General features: G+C 35.6%; 3 protein-coding genes across 6 annotated transcripts in view; 1 reads left to right on the plus strand and 2 right to left on the minus strand.

Moving 5' to 3' along the window:
- The window catches only part of LOC120626186 (MATH and LRR domain-containing protein PFE0570w), a 28411-nt gene extending 13742 nt beyond the window's left edge, over positions 1 to 14669 (plus strand). For 2 of the 4 annotated variants that reach the window (XM_039893560.1, XM_039893561.1), the window contains 22 exons: positions 621 to 803; positions 1005 to 1148; positions 1641 to 1823; positions 1898 to 2029; positions 2488 to 2802; positions 3128 to 3442; positions 3524 to 3838; positions 4044 to 4232; positions 4339 to 4479; positions 5183 to 5503; positions 5637 to 5819; positions 8865 to 8996; positions 9083 to 9406; positions 9559 to 9747; positions 9983 to 10120; positions 10353 to 10454; positions 10901 to 11215; positions 11298 to 11454; positions 11521 to 11687; positions 11768 to 12094; positions 12173 to 12352; positions 12719 to 14669. In XM_039893560.1, coding sequence (XP_039749494.1) covers positions 621 to 803; positions 1005 to 1148; positions 1641 to 1823; positions 1898 to 2029; positions 2488 to 2802; positions 3128 to 3442; positions 3524 to 3838; positions 4044 to 4232; positions 4339 to 4479; positions 5183 to 5503; positions 5637 to 5819; positions 8865 to 8996; positions 9083 to 9406; positions 9559 to 9747; positions 9983 to 10120; positions 10353 to 10454; positions 10901 to 11215; positions 11298 to 11454; positions 11521 to 11687; positions 11768 to 12094; positions 12173 to 12352; positions 12719 to 12906 — 4640 coding nt within the window. In that variant the 3' untranslated portion in view covers positions 12907 to 14669. Of the gene's footprint in view, positions 1 to 620; positions 804 to 1004; positions 1149 to 1640; positions 1824 to 1897; positions 2030 to 2487; positions 2803 to 3127; positions 3443 to 3523; positions 3839 to 4043; positions 4233 to 4338; positions 4480 to 5182; positions 5504 to 5636; positions 5820 to 5994; positions 6046 to 6256; positions 7169 to 7471; positions 8661 to 8864; positions 8997 to 9082; positions 9407 to 9558; positions 9748 to 9982; positions 10121 to 10352; positions 10455 to 10900; positions 11216 to 11297; positions 11455 to 11520; positions 11688 to 11767; positions 12095 to 12172; positions 12353 to 12718 lie in introns of those variants that run through there. The other 2 variants (XM_039893562.1, XM_039893563.1) reach the window with 2 other exon arrangements.
- A 353-nt stretch (positions 14670 to 15022) lies between these two features.
- On the minus strand, positions 15023 to 17746 carry LOC120626439 (uncharacterized protein K02A2.6-like). The gene is made up of 3 exons (XM_039893966.1): positions 17039 to 17746; positions 16714 to 16939; positions 15023 to 16215 (listed from the first exon to the last, which is right to left on the minus strand). The coding sequence occupies exons 1-3, from the start codon at positions 17744 to 17746 to the stop codon at positions 15023 to 15025; spliced, it is 2127 nt and encodes a 708-aa protein (XP_039749900.1).
- A 478-nt stretch (positions 17747 to 18224) lies between these two features.
- LOC120626353 lies at positions 18225 to 19107 on the minus strand (the record flags this gene model as incomplete). The annotated part of the gene is made up of 1 exon (XM_039893851.1): positions 18225 to 19107. A coding segment is annotated over exon 1 (837 nt), but the record flags the coding sequence as incomplete, so codon positions are not given.
- Positions 19108 to 20388: the final 1281 nt, after the last annotated feature.

The following is a 20388-nucleotide window of genomic DNA, read 5'->3' on the forward strand; positions in this document are numbered from 1 at the left end:
GTTATATTCTACTGTGTAACGTCCAAAAACTATTGAAAATCGACTTTAGTAAAATTAAAACACTACAAAAATTTAAAACTCAGTACGATGACCTTGACCTAAATAACGACCAGTCTGAAAGTATGCAATTTTATTTTAAACATACACTCATTGATGGTCACGAAAACAATCAATACGAATGTTGAACTAACCTAGAAATCTCACTGAATAGGACCTATAGTGACGTCTGATTTTAGTGAACCCTAGATGGACTAAGTTTTAGTGGTTTTTTTAGGGATGTCCCTGATTAAAATACTTAGATTTGCATTGATTATAGATGATTAAGATACACCTGATTTCCCCTTAGAGATCTACGCAATATAAACGTATACTGTGACGATCCGCGATAATCCTATATACACTAGCACCACCAGGATGCGGCATCACCTATGCACGACACAAACGCTTGCGATATTTGCACACTTAATACATACTACTACAATTAATTTCTTTTAACACACAAACTACCTGAGCAAGCGCTTAACTGCACTGCTTCGAATCCTGTACGAGGCATGAACTTCATAAGGTACACATTAATCTTATGTGATAAAAGTTTTAAGTAAGTGATTGAAATGTTTCAGACAAACCCGAGTGCAAGAAATGCGCGAAAGCCTTACAAGAGCTTGAAAACATCGACGATGAAGCCGACCAACTCGGGATAGGATTTGTCAAGATCCATGATGAGGAATTAGCTGAGGAGTACAGTCTTGGAGAATTGCCAAGATTGGTATACTACAGGCATCAAATACCTATTATTTATGAAGGTGTGTGAGTCATTTTGATGACGTTAGTATTACGAAATTAAACATTATTGGAAGTCTTTTAAGAAATTTAAATTCATTTATTAAATTAATACTGAATAGGTAATATTTTATTTTATACTTGTTCAGTAAAAAGTTTTCACATTTTTATTATATATGTTTATTATTATAACTAGTAAAAATGTTATAAAATATAAATTTTAGGTGAACTTAGTAGGGAGGAAGATGTTCTGGAATGGCTCATTGCAAATAAGTCGACTGGGGACGAAGAAGATGTAATCGAGGATGTTACAGCCAAAACTCTCAATACCCTTATAGGCAATGTCGACAACTTAGTTGTGCTGTTTTGTGAGTAGCATATATTTTATCTATTAAGTTTATAATAAAGAAATCAAGAAATAGAGGCCTGCAAAATTAACTAGTTCCTAAATTGAGAAGGCGTCATACAGTGTTGGTGAACGGTCAGTGAACTTAAAGTGAAGTTCCTACGTATACCTAAGTGTACCAATTGGTACACTTACAGGATTAAATCACTATATCGCCGATTTGTATGTAATTCACATGTTTTAATTTGAATGAATGTGGATGGTAGGTCATTCAAGTAACATAAGTTTACTATTTCCAGTAAATAAAACTTTCAGAGTTCTAATTAACAACTAGCGTGTGTTTTGCAATATTTTTAAATTTTTTCGAATTATTAGACTAGGCAGTCAAGAACTGTCTAGTCTAATAGGATTTTAATTTTTAAAAATAAAAGCCAAAGAGTTTACGAGTAAGTAATTGAAATAAATGTTATGGTATTAATTTAGATTAGTATAATAAATTCTATGACCATTACAGACGACCACGGCGACGAAGAATCAATGACGGTTCTAGGAGAGCTAGAGAAGATAGATGATGATTGTGATCGACATGGAATTCAATTCGTTAAAATTGACGACAAGAAAGCTGCTCAAGAATTCGGTATCGATGATGTTCCCTCAATTGTCTACTTCGAGAAGCAGATCCCCAATGTTTACGACGGTATGTTTTCATTCACTTTGAACCAAATTTGCTCAATAATTATTTTAAATATATGAAGTGATTTAATTAACCAGGTGACCTCGAGAATGAAGAAGAAATTTTAGAGTGGCTTGTTGACCAACTGGAAAAAGATGAAATTGAAGATGTCACCGATGAGATGCTTGATCATCTTATTAAGGATGGGAAGACTGTAGCGGTATTATTTTGTAAGCAATATTTTCATGTACTTTATTAATTGTAATTAAATGTTATATACAACTCATAACAGAATTACGAAATAATATTGAAGGATGCATAAGTATATTGCATAAGGAATCACCCTGTAAAAATATTAAACAAAAAGAAGCATATTTATTTTTCCATACAAACCAATTCAAATCATTCCAAGTGTTTACTCATGACAACCCTATATTGTAAGTACCTACGCTACGCGACGCGTAGCTAATAAAGAGACAGGAGTCACATAATTTTATTTTTGCATGTGATGTTAGGGCTGTATCTTATTTCTTTCAATAAAAATAATGGTAGTGGCTTACTCAAAAACTATTAGGATTTCGGTTTCACAGAGAAGCCTCAGAAACAGTACATAATGTACCTCTAAAGCCTGTGAAGTTTTATTTCGGGGTTAGCGATAGCGTTGTATATAACTGAATTATATTTTCAGACGACAACAACGATCGCAAATCTCAAAAGGTTTTAAATGAGCTAGAAAATATTGATGATGAATGTGATCAGCTCGGCATTGCTTTTGTGAAAATTGATAATGACGAAGAAGCGAAAGAATACGGCATAGAAAAACTTCCGACTTTACTTTACTTTGAAAAGGGTATACCGACATATTATGAAGGCAATTTAGAAGAAGAAGAAAAAGTTTTGAGCTGGCTTAAGCATCAGACCGAGAGTGATGAGATAGAAGATATTACGGATGAAATGCTGGACTTAATCATTGAGAAAATGCCTTACGTCGCCGTCCTATTCTGTAAGTGTTTTTTCGCATTTAACACCTGCTGCCCTAACATTGAGGAAAGTATTTGGCACTATGCCAGATTTTAACATTTTAAATAACGTTTACAAAGATTTTTATCATAGAACCCTGGCCAAGTTTTTTGTGGATTCTTCTTAAACCGAGGCAAATTTGGGACCCTACTAGCCTTTTAACATATATCTATAAACGCTTCATATGTGGTAGTTTTAAGTGAATTCAGTACTATTTATTTTAAAAATTTTAATTTTTGTGTACGTTGTTTAATTTATAATTTAAAGAACTGACACAAAAGTGAGATATAGTTCTTTGCTAATTCCAGATGATAAAGATCAGAAGAAAAGCCAAAAAATTTTAGCTGAGTTAGAAAATATTGATGATGAATGTGATCAAAATGATATTGCTTTCGTTAAGATCGACGATGATAAAGAAGCTAAAGAGTATGGTATTGACACGGTCCCTACGATGGTATTCTTTGAAAAAGGGATTCCACACATTTATGAAGGTGATTTGATGAAAGAAGATGAACTTCTTGGCTGGTTGATTCATCAAAAACGACACAGTGAAATTCCTGAAGTTACTGATGAAATGATGGACAAACTTATCGACACTGCTCAATATTTGGCTGTAATATTCTGTAAGTTTTTACAGGTGCACAACGGTTCTGCTTTTAAAGAATACAATGTTCATTTCACATAATTGTGTCAATATTTTGCAGATGATAAGGAAGATAAACAAGATATAAGAATTTTGAATGAGCTAGAAAACATCGACGATGAATTGGAAAAGGAAGGCATTGTCATTGTAAGAATAGACAATGAAGCCGAAGCTAAAGAATATGGTATTGACCATCTACCAACGTTAGTTTACTTTGAAGAAAATATTCCAGCCATTTATGAAGGAGATTTGATGAATGAAGATGAAGTTCTAGAGTGGTTGATTGAACAGAAAAACAGCGCTACCATAGAAGAAGTTACTGATGAAATCCTCGTGGATCTGATTGAAGAGCATGAATATGTAGTGGTATATTTCAGTATGTATCAATTATACTTATTTATACTTATTACGTATGTATCTTACCAAAATGGTAATTTACAGAGATATTTATGAGCTTTTGCAAGATTGATCTGTGATTGATGTTCATTTGTATTTATATATAGATGCATATTATATCAAGATTTTCCCTTGTCTAGATTACAATACATGCGGTTTATATATAAAATTTTAACCTTTTATAGGTGGAAAATGTGAAGACGGTGAAGAATGTGACAACATCTTAGAGGAACTAGAAAATATTGATGATGAACTTGATGAAACGGGCATTATTTTTGTAACAACTGAGGACCTAACGGTAGCCAAAAAATACGGAATAAAAAATTACCCAACTCTTGTCTTCTTTAGGAACAAGGAACCTCTTATTTATAAAGGTTAACTATCTTAACTTAATTCTGTATTAATAATTGTATTTTAATATATATAATTACTCAACTTTTCAATTACAGTAAAATAAATTACGACTGTTATAAATTATAGGTGACATCGAAGATGAAGATGAGGTTCTAGCATGGCTTACAGATGAAGATACCCTTGAAATTCCTGGTAAAATTGAAGAAGTGAATTCCAAAATGTTAGAAAAAATTTTAGAGGAAAATGATCACGTTGTTGTTTTCTTCTGTAAGTATTATTTGTTTTTAAACATCTAGCAGTAGTGTGAAGCGTTGTATACCGTCCAATTCGCAGTTGTAGAATATAAAAACAAGGTTAGTTGCTAATTGCAGAAATACAGGTCCAGAGTCAGCAAGTGATATGAGTGATTTAAGTCAGGTAAGACTGGTTTTTTTTGCATAACAACCAGCGAATGTCCATATCTTTGTTGAATTTGGTAACACACAGATAGCAATGCACATAGCGCAAGATAATATAACAGACAGAGTCAGAAACACACATAAACATAACAATATAGAAAGAGGGAGAGGTTATCAAAAACCTTAGACGGGGACTGAAGAGTAGACTTGCAAAATTATATAGGAAAGTGAGAAAGTATATTATGGGAGGGAGATAATATATTATGTTTTTTACGTAATGCAATAAAATAAGTATAAAATCCTTTTGACCGTATGGGGAAATTCTTTAAAATCAAGGTTTTCAAAGACTTTATACAGATATTTAGCAGTTAGTATGTGTTCTATGATTACATATTTAACATTTTATGCTAAGAATAAGGTAGGTTATTAGATAGGTTAATCAACTATCAGTATACTGCTTTTACTCATATTATTCTCTAATCGTAGATCAACGATATATTTATTAATCTGCAACATTAATTTGGGTCTCTTCAACAAGTAGGCTTCTAAATCTATACTAAATATTTTTGTAGATAAAGAAAATGATAAGAAGTCACAGAAGATTCTAAGTGAGCTGGAAAATATTGACGACGAATGTGAAGAAAAGGATATAGATTTTGTAAAAACATCTGACGAAGGAGTTGATAAAGAGTACGATCTTCCCGATTTGCCTGCTTTGGCGTTTTATCGTCACAAATTTAGAACGATCTATGACGGTGATTTGATGCATGAAGAAGCTATACTTAAATGGGTTTTGGATCTTCATGATTCTCAACCCGATGTTATCGAAAACGTTGACAGAAAAACATTGAAGGATCTTATTGATGATGTTGAGCATTTGGCAGTATTTTTCTGTAAGTATAAAATCGACGACGATGATAACAAAACATTGTTTTCGCTTAATTTAAAAATCTGTCATAAGTTTTCTTTATTTAGTGAATCATTCTTATGAAATCATGACTTAAGTAAAAAATGTGCATGTTTTAGATAGCGAAAATTGTGATACCTGTGAGGAAATCCTTGAGGAATTAGAGACAATTGATGATGACACTGACAAACACGGGATTCAATTTGTGAAATCTAAGGACTCTAAACTAGCATCTGATATAGGCATTTTCAGTTTCCCAGCCTTGGTATATTATGAAACAGGGGTACCAATTATGTATGATGGTGAGTTACTAGTTGCTAATTGTTGTTTAACAACCTTACTTATTTCACACAAAAGTGTGTATAAATATTTCGTTCAAATAAAATATATTTATATTTGATTACAATTTTTAGCAACGAAATCATTTTACATATTTTAAGTATGATAATAGTTTTTAAATATTTGTCCTATTTATAGGTGACTTAAAGAACGAAAATAAGGTTCTGCAGTGGCTTGTAGATCAAAAAAGTAAGAATCCACATCCATTTTAAACTTTGTTATGTAATATCTGTTTAAGGTCTAAGGATTTGTTGATAAACGAATAATGAATTACAAAATATCGCGTGCATGACATCATTCTTGACATCTTTTTACAATAAAAATGTTTTTATGTACCTACGCCTTAAATGCTGGATGTTTGAGCTATGTCATTTTGCATGACAGTTACTAATGCCTGCAGGTGAAGATAGCCACCGACAAAAAAATAAAGCTAATACTAAATCAATGGCCAATGCAGATGTTGATAAAAAATCGGGGTTCCTGCGACGTAATCTCAATATTGAATTAGTAAAGAAAAATTTGCAAAATGCCGAGAGGAAGAAAGTTGGAAGTTTAAAGGTGGTGTTCTCAGGATCTTTAGCAAATAAAAAACGCCAAGAAGGCAAGATAAAACGAAGCACCGTAATGCACAAAGACGACGATAATGACGGCGACGACGACGACGACGACGACGACAACGATGACGCCGACGACGACGAAGACGACGACAACGATGACGATGATGACGACGATGATAATGACGATTCCGATGATGACGATGACGGAGATGACGATGACGATGACGACGACGATGAAAGTGATGAAGATAATATAGTAACGAGTTACATTAAACAAAAGTTATCGCTTTTTAGAAATCCTTCAAAACAAGACAATCGTGATAGCAAACTTAAAATCACATCTTCTGGAATTAGAAATAAATTTATAAAATATAACAAAGGTGACGATGATGATGACGATGACGATGATGATGACGATGACGATGATGATGACGATGACGATGACAATGACGATGACCACGACGACAACGACGATGACGACGATGATGACGACGACGATGATGATGACGACGACGACGACGACGATGACGAAGATGATGACGAAGATGATGACGATGATGATGACGATGATGATGATGACGACGATGCAGACGATGACGACGGTAAAAAACATATAAAAGCCTATCAGCGAAGACTTAATCACAACGTAGGCAAAATTCGTCATGATGATGACGATGATGACGAGGATGATGATGACGATGAAGATGATGACGATGAAGATAGTATATTTAGTAAAATAAAAGACATGTTTACAGGTAAATTTAGAAACGTTGAACCCCGAGGTGTGACCCTGCACAGAGGCACGGATGTACCCCAATCACACATCTGCATGGTCGAACAATCGCCTGCATGGGTCCACGCCAGCTATTGCCTGCAGTCATTCGCGAGCGCTTACCAATTTTAAACGTTCTTTTTAATACTAACATAACATTTAGACTTAATAGCGCGTTCACAAAACGCAAAAAATTTAAATTATATACATGCACAATATTAACGAAGTTAACTCTATTTGTACAATGATTTTACGGGTATAAACAACAAATTTTTACTGACTGCAGGCGATCGCTGTTTCTACATTGGATTGGGGGCGAAACCGGCCGTCCCAAAAATGACTTACGAACCATACCAGTGCTGTCCCACTAAAGTTCAAAGCCCAACAAAAGTGCCAAAGGCGACACCCACCAAGGTACCATTCAAGAAACTCGACAAGGAGAAACACGTCGCTCCCGAAAAACCAACTAAGGGCAAAAACAAGGCACTGGCCAAACCAGACAAACCAAGCAAGGGGAAAAAAGGTTTATTCGGCTCTGAAAATATTTGGTGGTGGTAAAGAATAAATGTTAGATTAGTGACAACAGTGTCATACAATGTGGTTGCAAAAGGCGCGTGCGCGCGTGGCATCAAGTGGACACGAATGTTATACTCAAACCACCCAAAGCGGTTTCTCCTCCAAATCAAATGTACTTTGGTTTAACGCTGCATCGAAATATAGTTTCATTAACATTGCTAGCTTACAGTAACCTCGTGTCCCTTGATCCTTGCCAGCACTTACCAGGGTTGTATTTATATATGCACATGGACTATAATAATATTAAAATATCAGTAGCTTTGTAATAATAATAAAAAAATTAAAACTTCTGGAATGCGAATGCAGTCCGCACCACTATTTTTATCATATCTATGTATATCGGGCTATCACGCTTTAGATATCTAGAGAACTTGTGGAGACTAAATATTGGGATGTCTAGTGATGTTGTAAGCAGATGTATAAATCGTTATATTATTGATTGTAACTTAATTCCAATATTTAGATTTAACTAAAATTATAACAACAACACGGGGCATTTTAATTATTTCTTATTTTGTCGCGCTGAAAGACTTATCGTTGTAAAGATTTCATGTTCATGTAGTTTTCTAGTCCTCATGGAATCTCATTATTTTGTAATACGAGTTTATTTGATGAATATATCAGTTACTGGACTAAAAAAAATTAAAAATGCAAATGCAATGCCGGATTTCCCATAATTATTGGTAAATATAACAACGGTCCAAATATAGTTTAACGTTTATTGTTGAAGTAAAAAAGATAAGTCATTTCATTTTCATACTGATTTCTGGCGTTGCAAATCAAATTATGATAAGTTTTAATAGTTTGTTCGAAAATTCGCATAAATGTTTTATTTATTTACCTATTTGTTACGTTTAATTTGTCAAGTCGACTTTAATATAACTTTTGTTAATAAATACATTTTTTATTATAATGTTACGTATCATTATTCAATTCTTACTCGAATGATGTCAGCATGGTTATGCCGTAGTTGTCCCGCGCATGCCACAAATTGGATGTTAACTGGTGAGTTATTGAAATATACAAAATGGATGTGGTTTCTTATATAATATTTTTTAGGGCTTTTTAATATTTTTATAAACACTTCAATTAAAATATTTTAGGAAATTTGTTGGACGAAACAGAAGTCCTAGATTGGATGGTAAGACAGAAGGAAGATGAAAGTATAGAGGAAATAGACAGAGATGAGTTGTTCAAATATATTGAGACTAAGGAATTTTTAGCTGTTGTTTTTTGTGAGTATTTACGTGAGCAAAATTTTACGTTAAATTTAGCTATTTATATATTATTTTATTTTCAATGTTATTTAATATCATTGCAGATAAAGAAGAAGATCCTCTTAGTCCAAGAATTCTTAGACACGTGGAATTGATTGATGATGAAGCTGCAGAGTATGGTATTAAAATAGTAAAATGTAGTGATCGCTTAATGGCAAAAAAGTATGGGTATCGTAATCCACCTGGTATAACATACTTTAGAAAAACCAAATATATTAATTATGATGGTGATATCGATGATGAAGAAGAAATATTAGATTGGCTAACGAATCCCGAAAATATGGAACTTACTGATCACATCGAGAAAGTCAACAAAAAAATGTTTCATAAGATAAGACAGACTTCCGATTATGTGGCTGTATTCTTTTGTGAGTTTTCAGTTGCATCAATTTTATGCTTTAGTCGTTACATAACTAACGAAAACTTTACTCTATATTAAAATTATTTTGATTAAATTTTATAGTTTTTGTAACAGGATTTTCACAATTTTATCTGTATTTCATTATATCACCTGTTTTAGACAGTAATGACTGCAAACAGTGCCCAAAAGTTTTGGCTGAAATTGAACATATAGACGATGATGCGGATGCTGCTGGTATAAACTTTGTGAAAATTGACGATCGACAGATGGCTAAAGATTTTGGAGTGTTTGCACTGCCAGCAGTGTTATTCTTTAAACTGGGCTCCAAAGATCCTGTCATATATGCAGGTAATAATTCTTCTAAAACTTAAGAATAGTTTCACACCAATGAAAGTTAAAAAAGAATGCCACCAATCCTGATTGGAAGTAGAAAGGTCTCAAAACTACTCTCAAACTAAGGTTGTGGTTTTATGTCTCAAAGAGCATAGTTAAAGTACCGGTTAATCCCATTCATAACTTTTTGGGAGTTAAATAATAAATGATCTCGTGTCGTAATCATTTCTAAAACTGTCTATACATACAGGTGACCTATACGATGGACAACAGTTGCTGAGTTGGCTTCTCACTCAAAAGAACCCAGCAGGCGATGTAATAGAAGCACTTGAAGGTCAAGAACTATTAGATTTAATAGAGCATTCCACATCTGTAGCAGTATATTTCTGTAAGTCTGTGACAATGGATTTCTATAAATTTAACAATTTATTTTAAAATAATCTAGTGCAGATCTAAAAACTAGTATTTAATTTAACTAATTTTGATGAAGAATATTTTATAATTAAAAACAAAACTAAACAAAAAGAAAATGAATTATTGAAATACAGGAGATAGCGATGACCTGCCTTTAAGTTTTCAAATAACAATATATTATAATAACTCTTATCTACTTTTACTAGGGAATAAAACATTATGTGAACTGTGCAATGCCAAAACTACGCAAAAAAAGACGAAAAAGAGCTTAAGAGAGCATGATGAAGAAGAAGGGCAAGAGATAGACGGTACTTCTATCCCCTAGATAGTACCCTTCTACGTCCCGTCTGAATTATCTGTTCTGACTTGATATCATGATCCTTTGTTGCATGTCGCATGTACTCATAGACTTTGACAACAGCCTGACTTGCACATTAGTAGACTTGTAGTTACTATATTGACCTAAGAACGTACATTTGGGCTTTTTGATTCCTTCTTTTTCGTTAGTTTCCTCACAGCTCATATGGCGGAATGGGTTTGCGTAGATCGCATCGATTTCAAAATCCTTAGTATTGGGGTGCATTTATATAAGCCACATATAACGATGCGTTCAGTGCGTCTGCAGCACTGCAGCAGTGCTTCTCACGTGGTTTATTTGAATGCATCAGTACCATTGATAGACAGGTTTTGGAGATTGCGTGGAATGTATGCATAATCCCACATTCATTCTAAAAGTTCTAACTATAATTTTCAGATTCACTTGATTGTGAACAATGTGCAGGTATTTTGGAAGAGCTAGAAAATATCGACGATGATTGCGATAGACATGGAATAAAATTTGTAAAGACTCAAGATTATTCGATATCGGAATCGTATGGTGTCACGGACTTTCCAGTACTAGTTTATTTCGAAAACAACATACCTAATGTATATGAAGGTTCGTTAGCTGAGGAAGAGGAAGTGCTTCAATGGTTAATTACACAGAAAACTGAAGATCGTATCGAACTTATTACAAGAGTAATGCTAGAAAACATGGTTGAAGAAACCCAGTATCTGGCTGTGTACTTTTGTAAGTGCTGCCGGTTTTACTCAATATTTCCTTTTAGTCAGAGATTCAGTTGTTTTAAGACTTTTGAATATTTGAATTTCAGATAAGTTGAATTGTCATATTTGCGATCATATATTGGAAGAGCTAGAAAAGATTGACGACGAATGTGACGTCTATGGTATTCATATGGTTAAGATTCAAGATCCTCAGCTCGCAAAAAGATATTCAATAAAAACATTTCCAGCCATGGTGTACTTTAGGTAAAATGTCATGATTAGACCTGAGGATTTTAATTCATTTATTAAACCTTTAATTATGTTTCGTAGGAACGGTAATCCACTTTTATTTGAAGGAGATTTGCAAAACGAAGAATCCATTCTTGAATGGCTTATTGATGACGATAATCGTGAGTTGGCAGATGAGATCGAGTCAGTTAATGATCGGATGCTCGAGCGACTATTGTACGAGTCTCACCTACTGGCTGTATTTTTCTGTAAGATATTTGTGTAATTTTCTAAGTAAATACAACTTGATTATTCTTTTGTGACTTAAATTATGACGTTGATTTTATAGATGATGAAGAAGACTGCCCGGAATGTCAAGATATACTAGAGTCTTTAGAGCAAATAGACGGTGAAGTTGATCAATTCGGAATAGACTTTGTTAAAATAGCAAGTCCAGAAGCAGCTGCAGCGCACAATATTATAAACATACCTTCTTTAGTTTACTTCAGGAAAAGAACGCCAATGTTATACGATGGTGATTTGCATCAAGTCGACAGAGTCCTTCAATGGTTGACTTCTCAAGAAGTTTTTGAAATCAAAAATGAAATCGAGGAAGTCAACAGAAAAATGTTGGACAAGTTATTGGAAGAGAATGAATTCCTTGCTGTTTATTTCTGTAAATAATTTATCTTGTGGATAACCTACTTAAATCAATAAAATAGTGATTCAAATTTGTACCATATCTTCTTTGCAGATGAAAATTCAGTCGAGAGTCGCCTTGTTATGGATAGATTAGAGAACATAGACAGCGAAACTGACAATTTGGATATAACGTTTGTAAAGATGCATGATCCGCGTTACGCTCGCAAGTGGGGTGTCACAAAACTACCGGCTATAGTCTACTTTAGGAAACGATTTCCAAGTATATATAGAGGTAAGTTATCATCATCATATCAACCCATTAACGGCCCACTACAGGGCACGAGTCTTTTCCCAGAATAAATAGGGGGTTAGTAAATAAACTATAATATAAATCGAGCTGTACTGCGAGAAGTTGAGAATATTGTGTAAATCTCTCAGGCATGCAGGCTTCCTGACGGTGTTTTCCTTCACCGATGAAGCAAGTGACATTTTAATTACTTAAAACGCACCTAACGTAGAAAAGTTAGAGGTGCGTGCTGGGATTCGAACTGACCCCCGAAAGTGAAGTCGAGCTCCTACCCAATGCGCTATCACCGCTTCATTTATAAGAAACACTTATTTGCGAGACGTTTCTAAAAACAAATCCGTTCTATTTCAGGTGATGTGATGGCAGAGGACGAAGTTCTTGAATGGCTGCGGAAGAACAGGTTTAGGCAGCCAGAGTTAAATATATTCATGTACGGTTTGATAGCCTTATCAATAGCTTTTGTAATGTACACAGCCTTTCTACTACAGTGTTTTAAACCAGCGGCCACCACGCCGGCGCAGCATCCAAAACAAGCGTGAAGATTATTAGAAGCTTTGGCTGGTTCAACATCCTTGATAATTAACTGTGACGAAAGCCAATGGCTACATTTACACGAATTTATTACCTTTCAGTGTTCAAAGGTTTTTATAAACGTTCCAACATAAGATGTAAAAATGTACTATACTGAGTGGCTGACGAGAAATCGGCTTTATGAGTGACAAACATTACTAGAAAAGTTTTTTCTAAAGCTTATCTTCTTATTCTAAAAGTTATAAGTATCGATGATGATAAGGTTTCGATAAATGCCGATAAATAGTTAACTAACAAATATATGGGATCAAGCTTAACCTAATATACGTTGATAGGTTTTAGTACAGTAGACAGTTCGTAAGGATACATAAGCCAAACAATCGCTTGGTTAACTTTTTTTTAACTGTCAATGTTAGAATTCGATTGTGGTCAAGTAAATAATTCTGGTCTGTTCAGTTTTCATTTTTGCCTTTTAATTACTGCCGGAATAAAAGAAAATTTGTATTATTCTAAATACACGGCATGACTGTATGAGCTTTCGGAAGCATGCAAAGTCTTTAGTTTTTGTGTCTTGTTGGGTGTAATTTTAATGCGAACTTAGTGTCCGACTTATTTGACGTCCTTGAATAACACGGAATAGAATGAACGACTTAATTCAATACCTTTGGTGTAAGCTTTGCACGCTCGCAAACGTGGAACCACTTTTGTGTATCGAAACATTATACGAAACATAATTCTCGTGTCACTAATTCTGTACTACAGATTTTTATTTTAAATATGTTCTGCCGAAAGCACTAGCAGAAGAATTGTTAACTAATTTGAGTTTTAAAACTTTGGGGTTAGATTCCATTTCACTCTGCGCTCCAGCGTTTCGATATCGAAACCGACTCTACGATTGCGAGCATATACCTAAGGGTACAGATTGAATGAAAGTAATTGTTCTTAAAACACTGCCTGCCACACTTGAATAAGACACTATCTAGTCACCAATGTTTTCATTGTATGCGAAACTTTTATTTTATTATTTGAATCATGCATGTGGTTTTGGTATTTTAATGGTGTATTTTTATTTCTTGAAAGACATTATGAAACTATTTTAGGTTACACCTCTTTAAATATGTTGATCAGTTTTTCCCTCTATATTTTATCCCATTTGAAACTCTCGAAATACAATATTCAAAATCAAATTTTTCGTGAGTAATTTTAGGATCTTTTATTTAGGCTACAATTCTCGTCTTTTGATGTTATTTTCATTATTTTTGTTACTGTTATTGTTTTTAATTTTGTTAAATTGATAGTTTATTATACAGCAGCAATGCCTAGATTTACTTTAATTCCACCATTATTCGAAGTCATTATTATTAACCACCTACTTATTACTTTTTGTCATTCCCGCTCAAACATTTACAATAAATACATTTATTTTAATATAATATTCACATTTGTTATTAATTAAGATGTAACATAATATTTGAACTCAGCTAAATTTACATCTATGGATCATTAATATAATATTCAACGACAGTTTTGTAAATATTACTGCAATTACTCGGCAATACATGTGAATGTATTCTACGATAATGTTCTAATAATATTATTAATCTAATATTATAGGTACTTTCTTCTAATTTAAGCAGCTATGGCGATGTTATTTCCGATTATAACTAAAATGATAAATAAAATATATAAATATGTTTTGCTCAAAGAGTAAAGCGCGCGTTTGGGCTAGTATGTTAAGTGGTTACAAGTTGTATATAAAATGTAAATATTAAAAATAAATAAAAATAGTAAAAAAATAGATATGTTTTTTTTTATTTTTCCTTTGAATTATTTATGAAGAAGCGCTTTCCAAACAAGACGAAGCTGCAAGCTTAACTGCGTGGTGCAGTTTTGTACGTATTTCCTATACTATTAGGTACTACATATGTCTTTTTTTATTAATATTTTTGTAATGTACTTAATAAAACGACGGACTATCGCAGAATGGTTTATTGGTAGAACAACATAATGAAGTGCGGGCTAATTATTAAACTACCTACATTACACTGCTCTTCTCCAAATTTAACTATTGGATTTACATAAAAGCCAATAAAAAAAAACTAAATATTTACATCACTTAATTAATTACAATTTCATCATCTTTTTGACCCGCGGTCTTAATGCCATACGAAGAGGACTATTCGTATTGGGAATCGCTTGAGAAGGTGAAGGTGCCTTTACTAGCTGATTTTCTGTATCTGTTACAGGAGACGAACCGACAACAGAATTATCGAAACTTTTGAACGCTTCATCATTCATCTCTCTTTCTCCCGAGTTTTCATTATCCACCATGCCTGTTAAAGTATACCTAGATTTTTTATAATTTTTGTCAAGTATTTGATCAACGTGTCTTCTACTAGTACGATTGTCATCGTCTGTTTTGACAACATAGGAGACGGGACCGGTTCTATCCAACACTACACCTTCCTTCCATTTTACTAAATTATTATTATAGTTCCGGACCAGAACCCGGTCTCCAGTGCTCATTTCTCGCAATGAGCCACCGCGACGTTCTTCTTGACTTGATTGTTTATCGCGAATGACATCTCTGGTATTCGGTCGTAAAAGATCTAACCTGCCGCGTAACCTGTGTCCCAAAAGTGCTACGGAGGGTTCTTTTTGAGTGGTACAATGTTCTGTATTTCTATATGTAAATAAAAATGTACATAACGCTTTTTCTAAATTCACGTTTTCGATTATAGCCTTCTTTAATACTAGCTTTACAGTTTTAACAACGTTTTCAGCTGCACCGTTACTCGATGGATGATATGGGGCGACTAATATTCGCTTGATTCCATTCTTATTCAAATAATGTAAGTATTCGGATGAAGAAAATGGTGGACCATTGTCGCTCACAATGACCTTGCATAGACCGAACCGGGCAAATATTTTGCGCAGGCAAGATATAACGGTAGCTGCCGAAGTATTTGGCACTGGTTCCACTTCCAACCATTTGGAATGAGCATCTAAAATAACTAAATAATATTTATTACGAAACGGACCTAAAAAGTCAACATTCAACCGCGACCAAGGCTCCACCGGCCACTCCCACGAGTGCAGCGGCGCGGGCGGCGGCTGTGCGCGCAGCGCGGCGCATGCGGTGCACTCGCGACACACGCGCTCAATATCGGCGTCCAAGCCGCTCCACCACAGATAGTTCCGAGCCAGCTGTTTCATTTTAACAACGCCTATATGCCCGGAATGTAATTCGTCTAACACAGCGGAGTGCAAACTGGCAGGGATAATTACTCTATATCCCCAAACCAAGCATCCCTGTTCTAAAAAAATATTTTCCCGCCTTAAATGATATTGTTTGTAACGATCCGATTCAATTTGTTCGGGCCATCCGAACTTAACATACCCTACAATTTTGTTTAAAGTAGTGTCTTTAGCAGTTTGATATTTAATTTCGTGAAACGTTATAGGCAATTTGTCCTCTATAAAAAATAAATAACTATTATTTCCGTTATTATTACTTGAAACGATACTTTGACGATTAACGTTTTCTTCTAAAGGCAAACGAGACAACGCATCTGCGAAACAGTTTCTAGCCGAAGAAATAAATTCGATGTCAAAGTTGTACGCAGCTAAGCGAACTGCATATCTCTGTAAACGGCTAGCCGCCGTTTGCGGAATACCTTTGTTTTTACCGAAGATATAGCTTAAAGCCTTATGATCGCTGCGCAAAATGAAATGCCGACCAAACAGATACTTATCATGCCTGCTGACTCCAAACATTATGGCTAAGGCTTCTTTATCTAGCTGCGAATAATTACGCTCGGCCTCATTAAGAGTACGCGAGGCGGAACTGATAAGACGTTCCGATCCGTCGGAGTAGCGGTGCGTGAGAACCGCGCCGAGTCCATACGCGCTACTGTCCACCGACAACAGCAACGGTAACTTGGGATCGTAGTGTGCTAGCACAGGCGAACTACTGAGAATGTTTTTAACTCTTTTGAAGGCACTTTCACATTCGCAACTCCAATACCATTTTACATTTTTCTTTAGTAAATCGTATAAAGGTTTTAATACAGAACTCATGTTAACACAAAATTTATTGTAAAAGTTAACGAGACCAATAAAACTTTTTAATTGCGTTACGTCTTTCGGTGATGGCGCCGAAACAATAGCTTTTATCTTATTTGCATCAGTGTGTAGACCCTTTTTATCAATTTTGTATCCTAAGTATGTTACACTGTCCTTAAAGAATTCACATTTAGACCAATTTACTCGCAACCCGGCCTCTTTTAATCGGGCTAAAACGGCACGTAAATTTTTACAATGAGTCTCTCTGTCTTTGCCAGTCACACAAATATCGTCCTGAAAAGCTACAGTAGAGGATAAGCCACACAGAGTTTCTTCGATCAACTTTTCAAAATACTCAGGAACACATTTTATTCCAAAAGGTACTCGCTTGTAAACGAAGGTGCCTATGTGTGTAGTTATAGCGGTCATGGGTTGCGAGTCCTCCGTTAATAACACTTGCTGATAGGCGTGGGACAAGTCTAATTTAGAAAACTGTTCGCCTCCCCCAAGGGTAGCAAATATATCTTCAATTTGTGGAAGAGGATAATGAAAATCTTTTAATAGCGGATTAATAGTGACCTTAAAGTCTCCACAAATACGAATGTCTCCATTTTTTTTTATTATAGGAACAATAGGCGTACCGTAATCAGAACGGTCTACCTTATAAATGACGTCATCTCGCTGCAACCGCTCCAACTCGCGCTCGACCGGCGCGCGAAGTGCGAGGGGAAGCGGGCGCGATTTAACGAAAATTGGAGTCTTGTCAGCTAAATGCAACTGCATTCGAGTTTTAAAAGTCCCAAGCCCATCAGCGAAAACCTCGGGAAATTCTTTCCTTAATAATTCTATAGTATTATCATTTTCGCATCTTTCGGATAAATTATGGCAATTTGTGATATCGATTTGTAAAATTCTTATCCAGGCACGGCCTAGTAAAGGAGGGCCGCCGTTTTCAACAACATACAACGGTAATTTATACAAACGATTTTTACATTGTACATTTACCATAATATATCCCAGAGGTTCAATAACACTACCTGTGTAAGATCTTAACCTTAAATTTTTATGTTGTAAACAAACGCTAGAAAAATGATTATCATAAAAATGCTTTGAAATTACAGAGATCTTACTACCAGTATCTATTTCAAATTTAACTACAGACTTTTCTACGTTTAATTTGATATAATACGGGCCGTCATTACCCTCGCAAATTATATTATAAAAATCTAAAACACTGTCATCGGAATCATTAAAAAAACAACTGACCTTTTGTGTTTTTCTGTATAACCGCATCACTACACTTATCAACATTACCGCACACGACCTTCAGGTGGCCCCTCTGCCCACACGAATCACAGCTGTAGAACTTGTAGCGGCACCGGGACGGCGGATGCCCGCTGCGCCCGCAACGCCAGCAGCCGCGCCGTGAGCCCTCGAGGCTCAGCGCACCGGCCCTGGCCGCCGCGTCTGCCTGCACGCCACCCGCTCCCTCGCGCCGTTTCATGCGCCCGCGCTCCGCGCGCGCTGGTGAGGATCTGATGCGATGCAGCCCTTCCGAGATGGCGCTGGAACTCGCCCCGGACGCTGCCTCCGCTGCATGTCTCTCCGCTGCCTCGAGCGCCAATGCGAGTTCTATTGCTCGCTTATAATCGATGTTCCGCTCGGCAAACAATCGTGACCTCATATCTTCACTTTGAAGGCCAGAAACAAACTGGTCTCTCAAATTTACCTCCAAAGAATCCCGAAAATTGCAATGTTTGGCGAGATGTTTTAGACTTTTCAAATAATCACTCACTATCTCCCCTTGCCTTTGCTTCCTTTGCCGGAACATATGTCTCTCTGCGATCTCCGACCTTTGTGGCTCCAAGTGGTCTTTGACAATCTTCACTAATTGTTCAAACTTCTTGTCTTCCGGTAAATCCGGGGAACACAAGTCGCACATCAATTCGTAACATGCAATGCCGACATGTGTTACCAACGTGGCCACGTGTAAATCTTCACTGATGTTATTTAACGCAATAAATTGCTTCACCCGACGACAATATGCATCCCAGTTGTGGGAACTAACGTCAAAAGGCTCGATTTTACCAAAAGGCATGATTTTAATTAAAATAACCGACTGCGCCAAAATGTAATGTACTTAATAAAACGACGGACTATCGCAGAATGGTTTATTGGTAGAACAACATAATGAAGTGCGGGCTAATTATTAAACTACCTACATTACAATTTTGTTATTGTTTAGTCGCGAGGATTCAGTGACGACTAAGATAATGGGGCTGGCTGAAAACCAGCGCTGCGCTTTTTAGTATAAATAAATATAATACAACAATATACAGATCGCTATCTAACCTCAAAGTAAGCGTAGCTTGTGTTATGGGTACTAAGGTAACTGATAAATATTTTTATGAATATAATACAAATAATTACTTATAATATACAGATAAACACCCAGACACTGAAAAACATTCATGTTCATCACACAAACATTTTCCCAGTTGTGAGAATCGAACCCACGGCCTTGGACACGGAAAGCAGGGTCACTGCCCACTGCACCAACCAGCTGTCAAATAGTATATAGTATGCAGCTATACTGAGCCAGCTCCTTTGTCACACTTTTTTTTTTAATTCTTTAACAAATTTAGGACACAAATGTAAAATTTTACACAAATGTGTGACAATAAAGACGATTTTTCTTTCTTTCTTTTATATATCGAAACAACTTACTATATTTAAATGAATCTTTATGTTTTTCGTTTAGACTACCACAAGTTTCGCGCTCTCTTGAGCTGGGTTGCAACTTAGTAGGAACCTAAATACAGCGCCAGCCCTGCAACTAAATCGTAAAGATTAGCGATGAGTAAGGTATTCTCTATCAATATCACTCAATGCATTTCCCATATGGCCATACAGCCTTCTACTTCATAAGTAAAGATTTTTGAAAATTTTAAACTTAGATTTATTAATAAAAAATTAAACAACTTTCTATAACAGTGAATTTATTTGTATATAACAAAATCAGTGCTTATAACATATTTTATCTGATATCTATAGGATATCTTTCAATTCAATTAGGCGAGACTATTAAGACATTTTCAATCAGTTCATTGCTTTCCTATAGAAAACTACAGTTCACGCTCAAAACAGCGCGAGAGCTCAAAGATCTGCCGACGTGTACTATACAAACAAGACGAAGCTGCATCATCATCACATCATCATCACATCAACCCATCACCGGCACTACATCACAGGGCACAGGCCGTACGGCCTCACTACTGCCGTAACTCCTTCCCACAGTGGAAAGGAGTTACGGCCGTAGTCCACCACGCTGGCCCAGTATGGATTATTGGACTCCACACACTTTGAAAACGCTATGCAGCGCTCTCAGCGGGGCTAGCATGGGCAAGAGACAAAATTTATATCCC

This window comes from Pararge aegeria, chromosome 9 (genome assembly GCF_905163445.1).
Source record: "Pararge aegeria chromosome 9, ilParAegt1.1, whole genome shotgun sequence".
Taxonomy (NCBI): Eukaryota; Metazoa; Arthropoda; class Insecta; order Lepidoptera; family Nymphalidae; genus Pararge; species Pararge aegeria.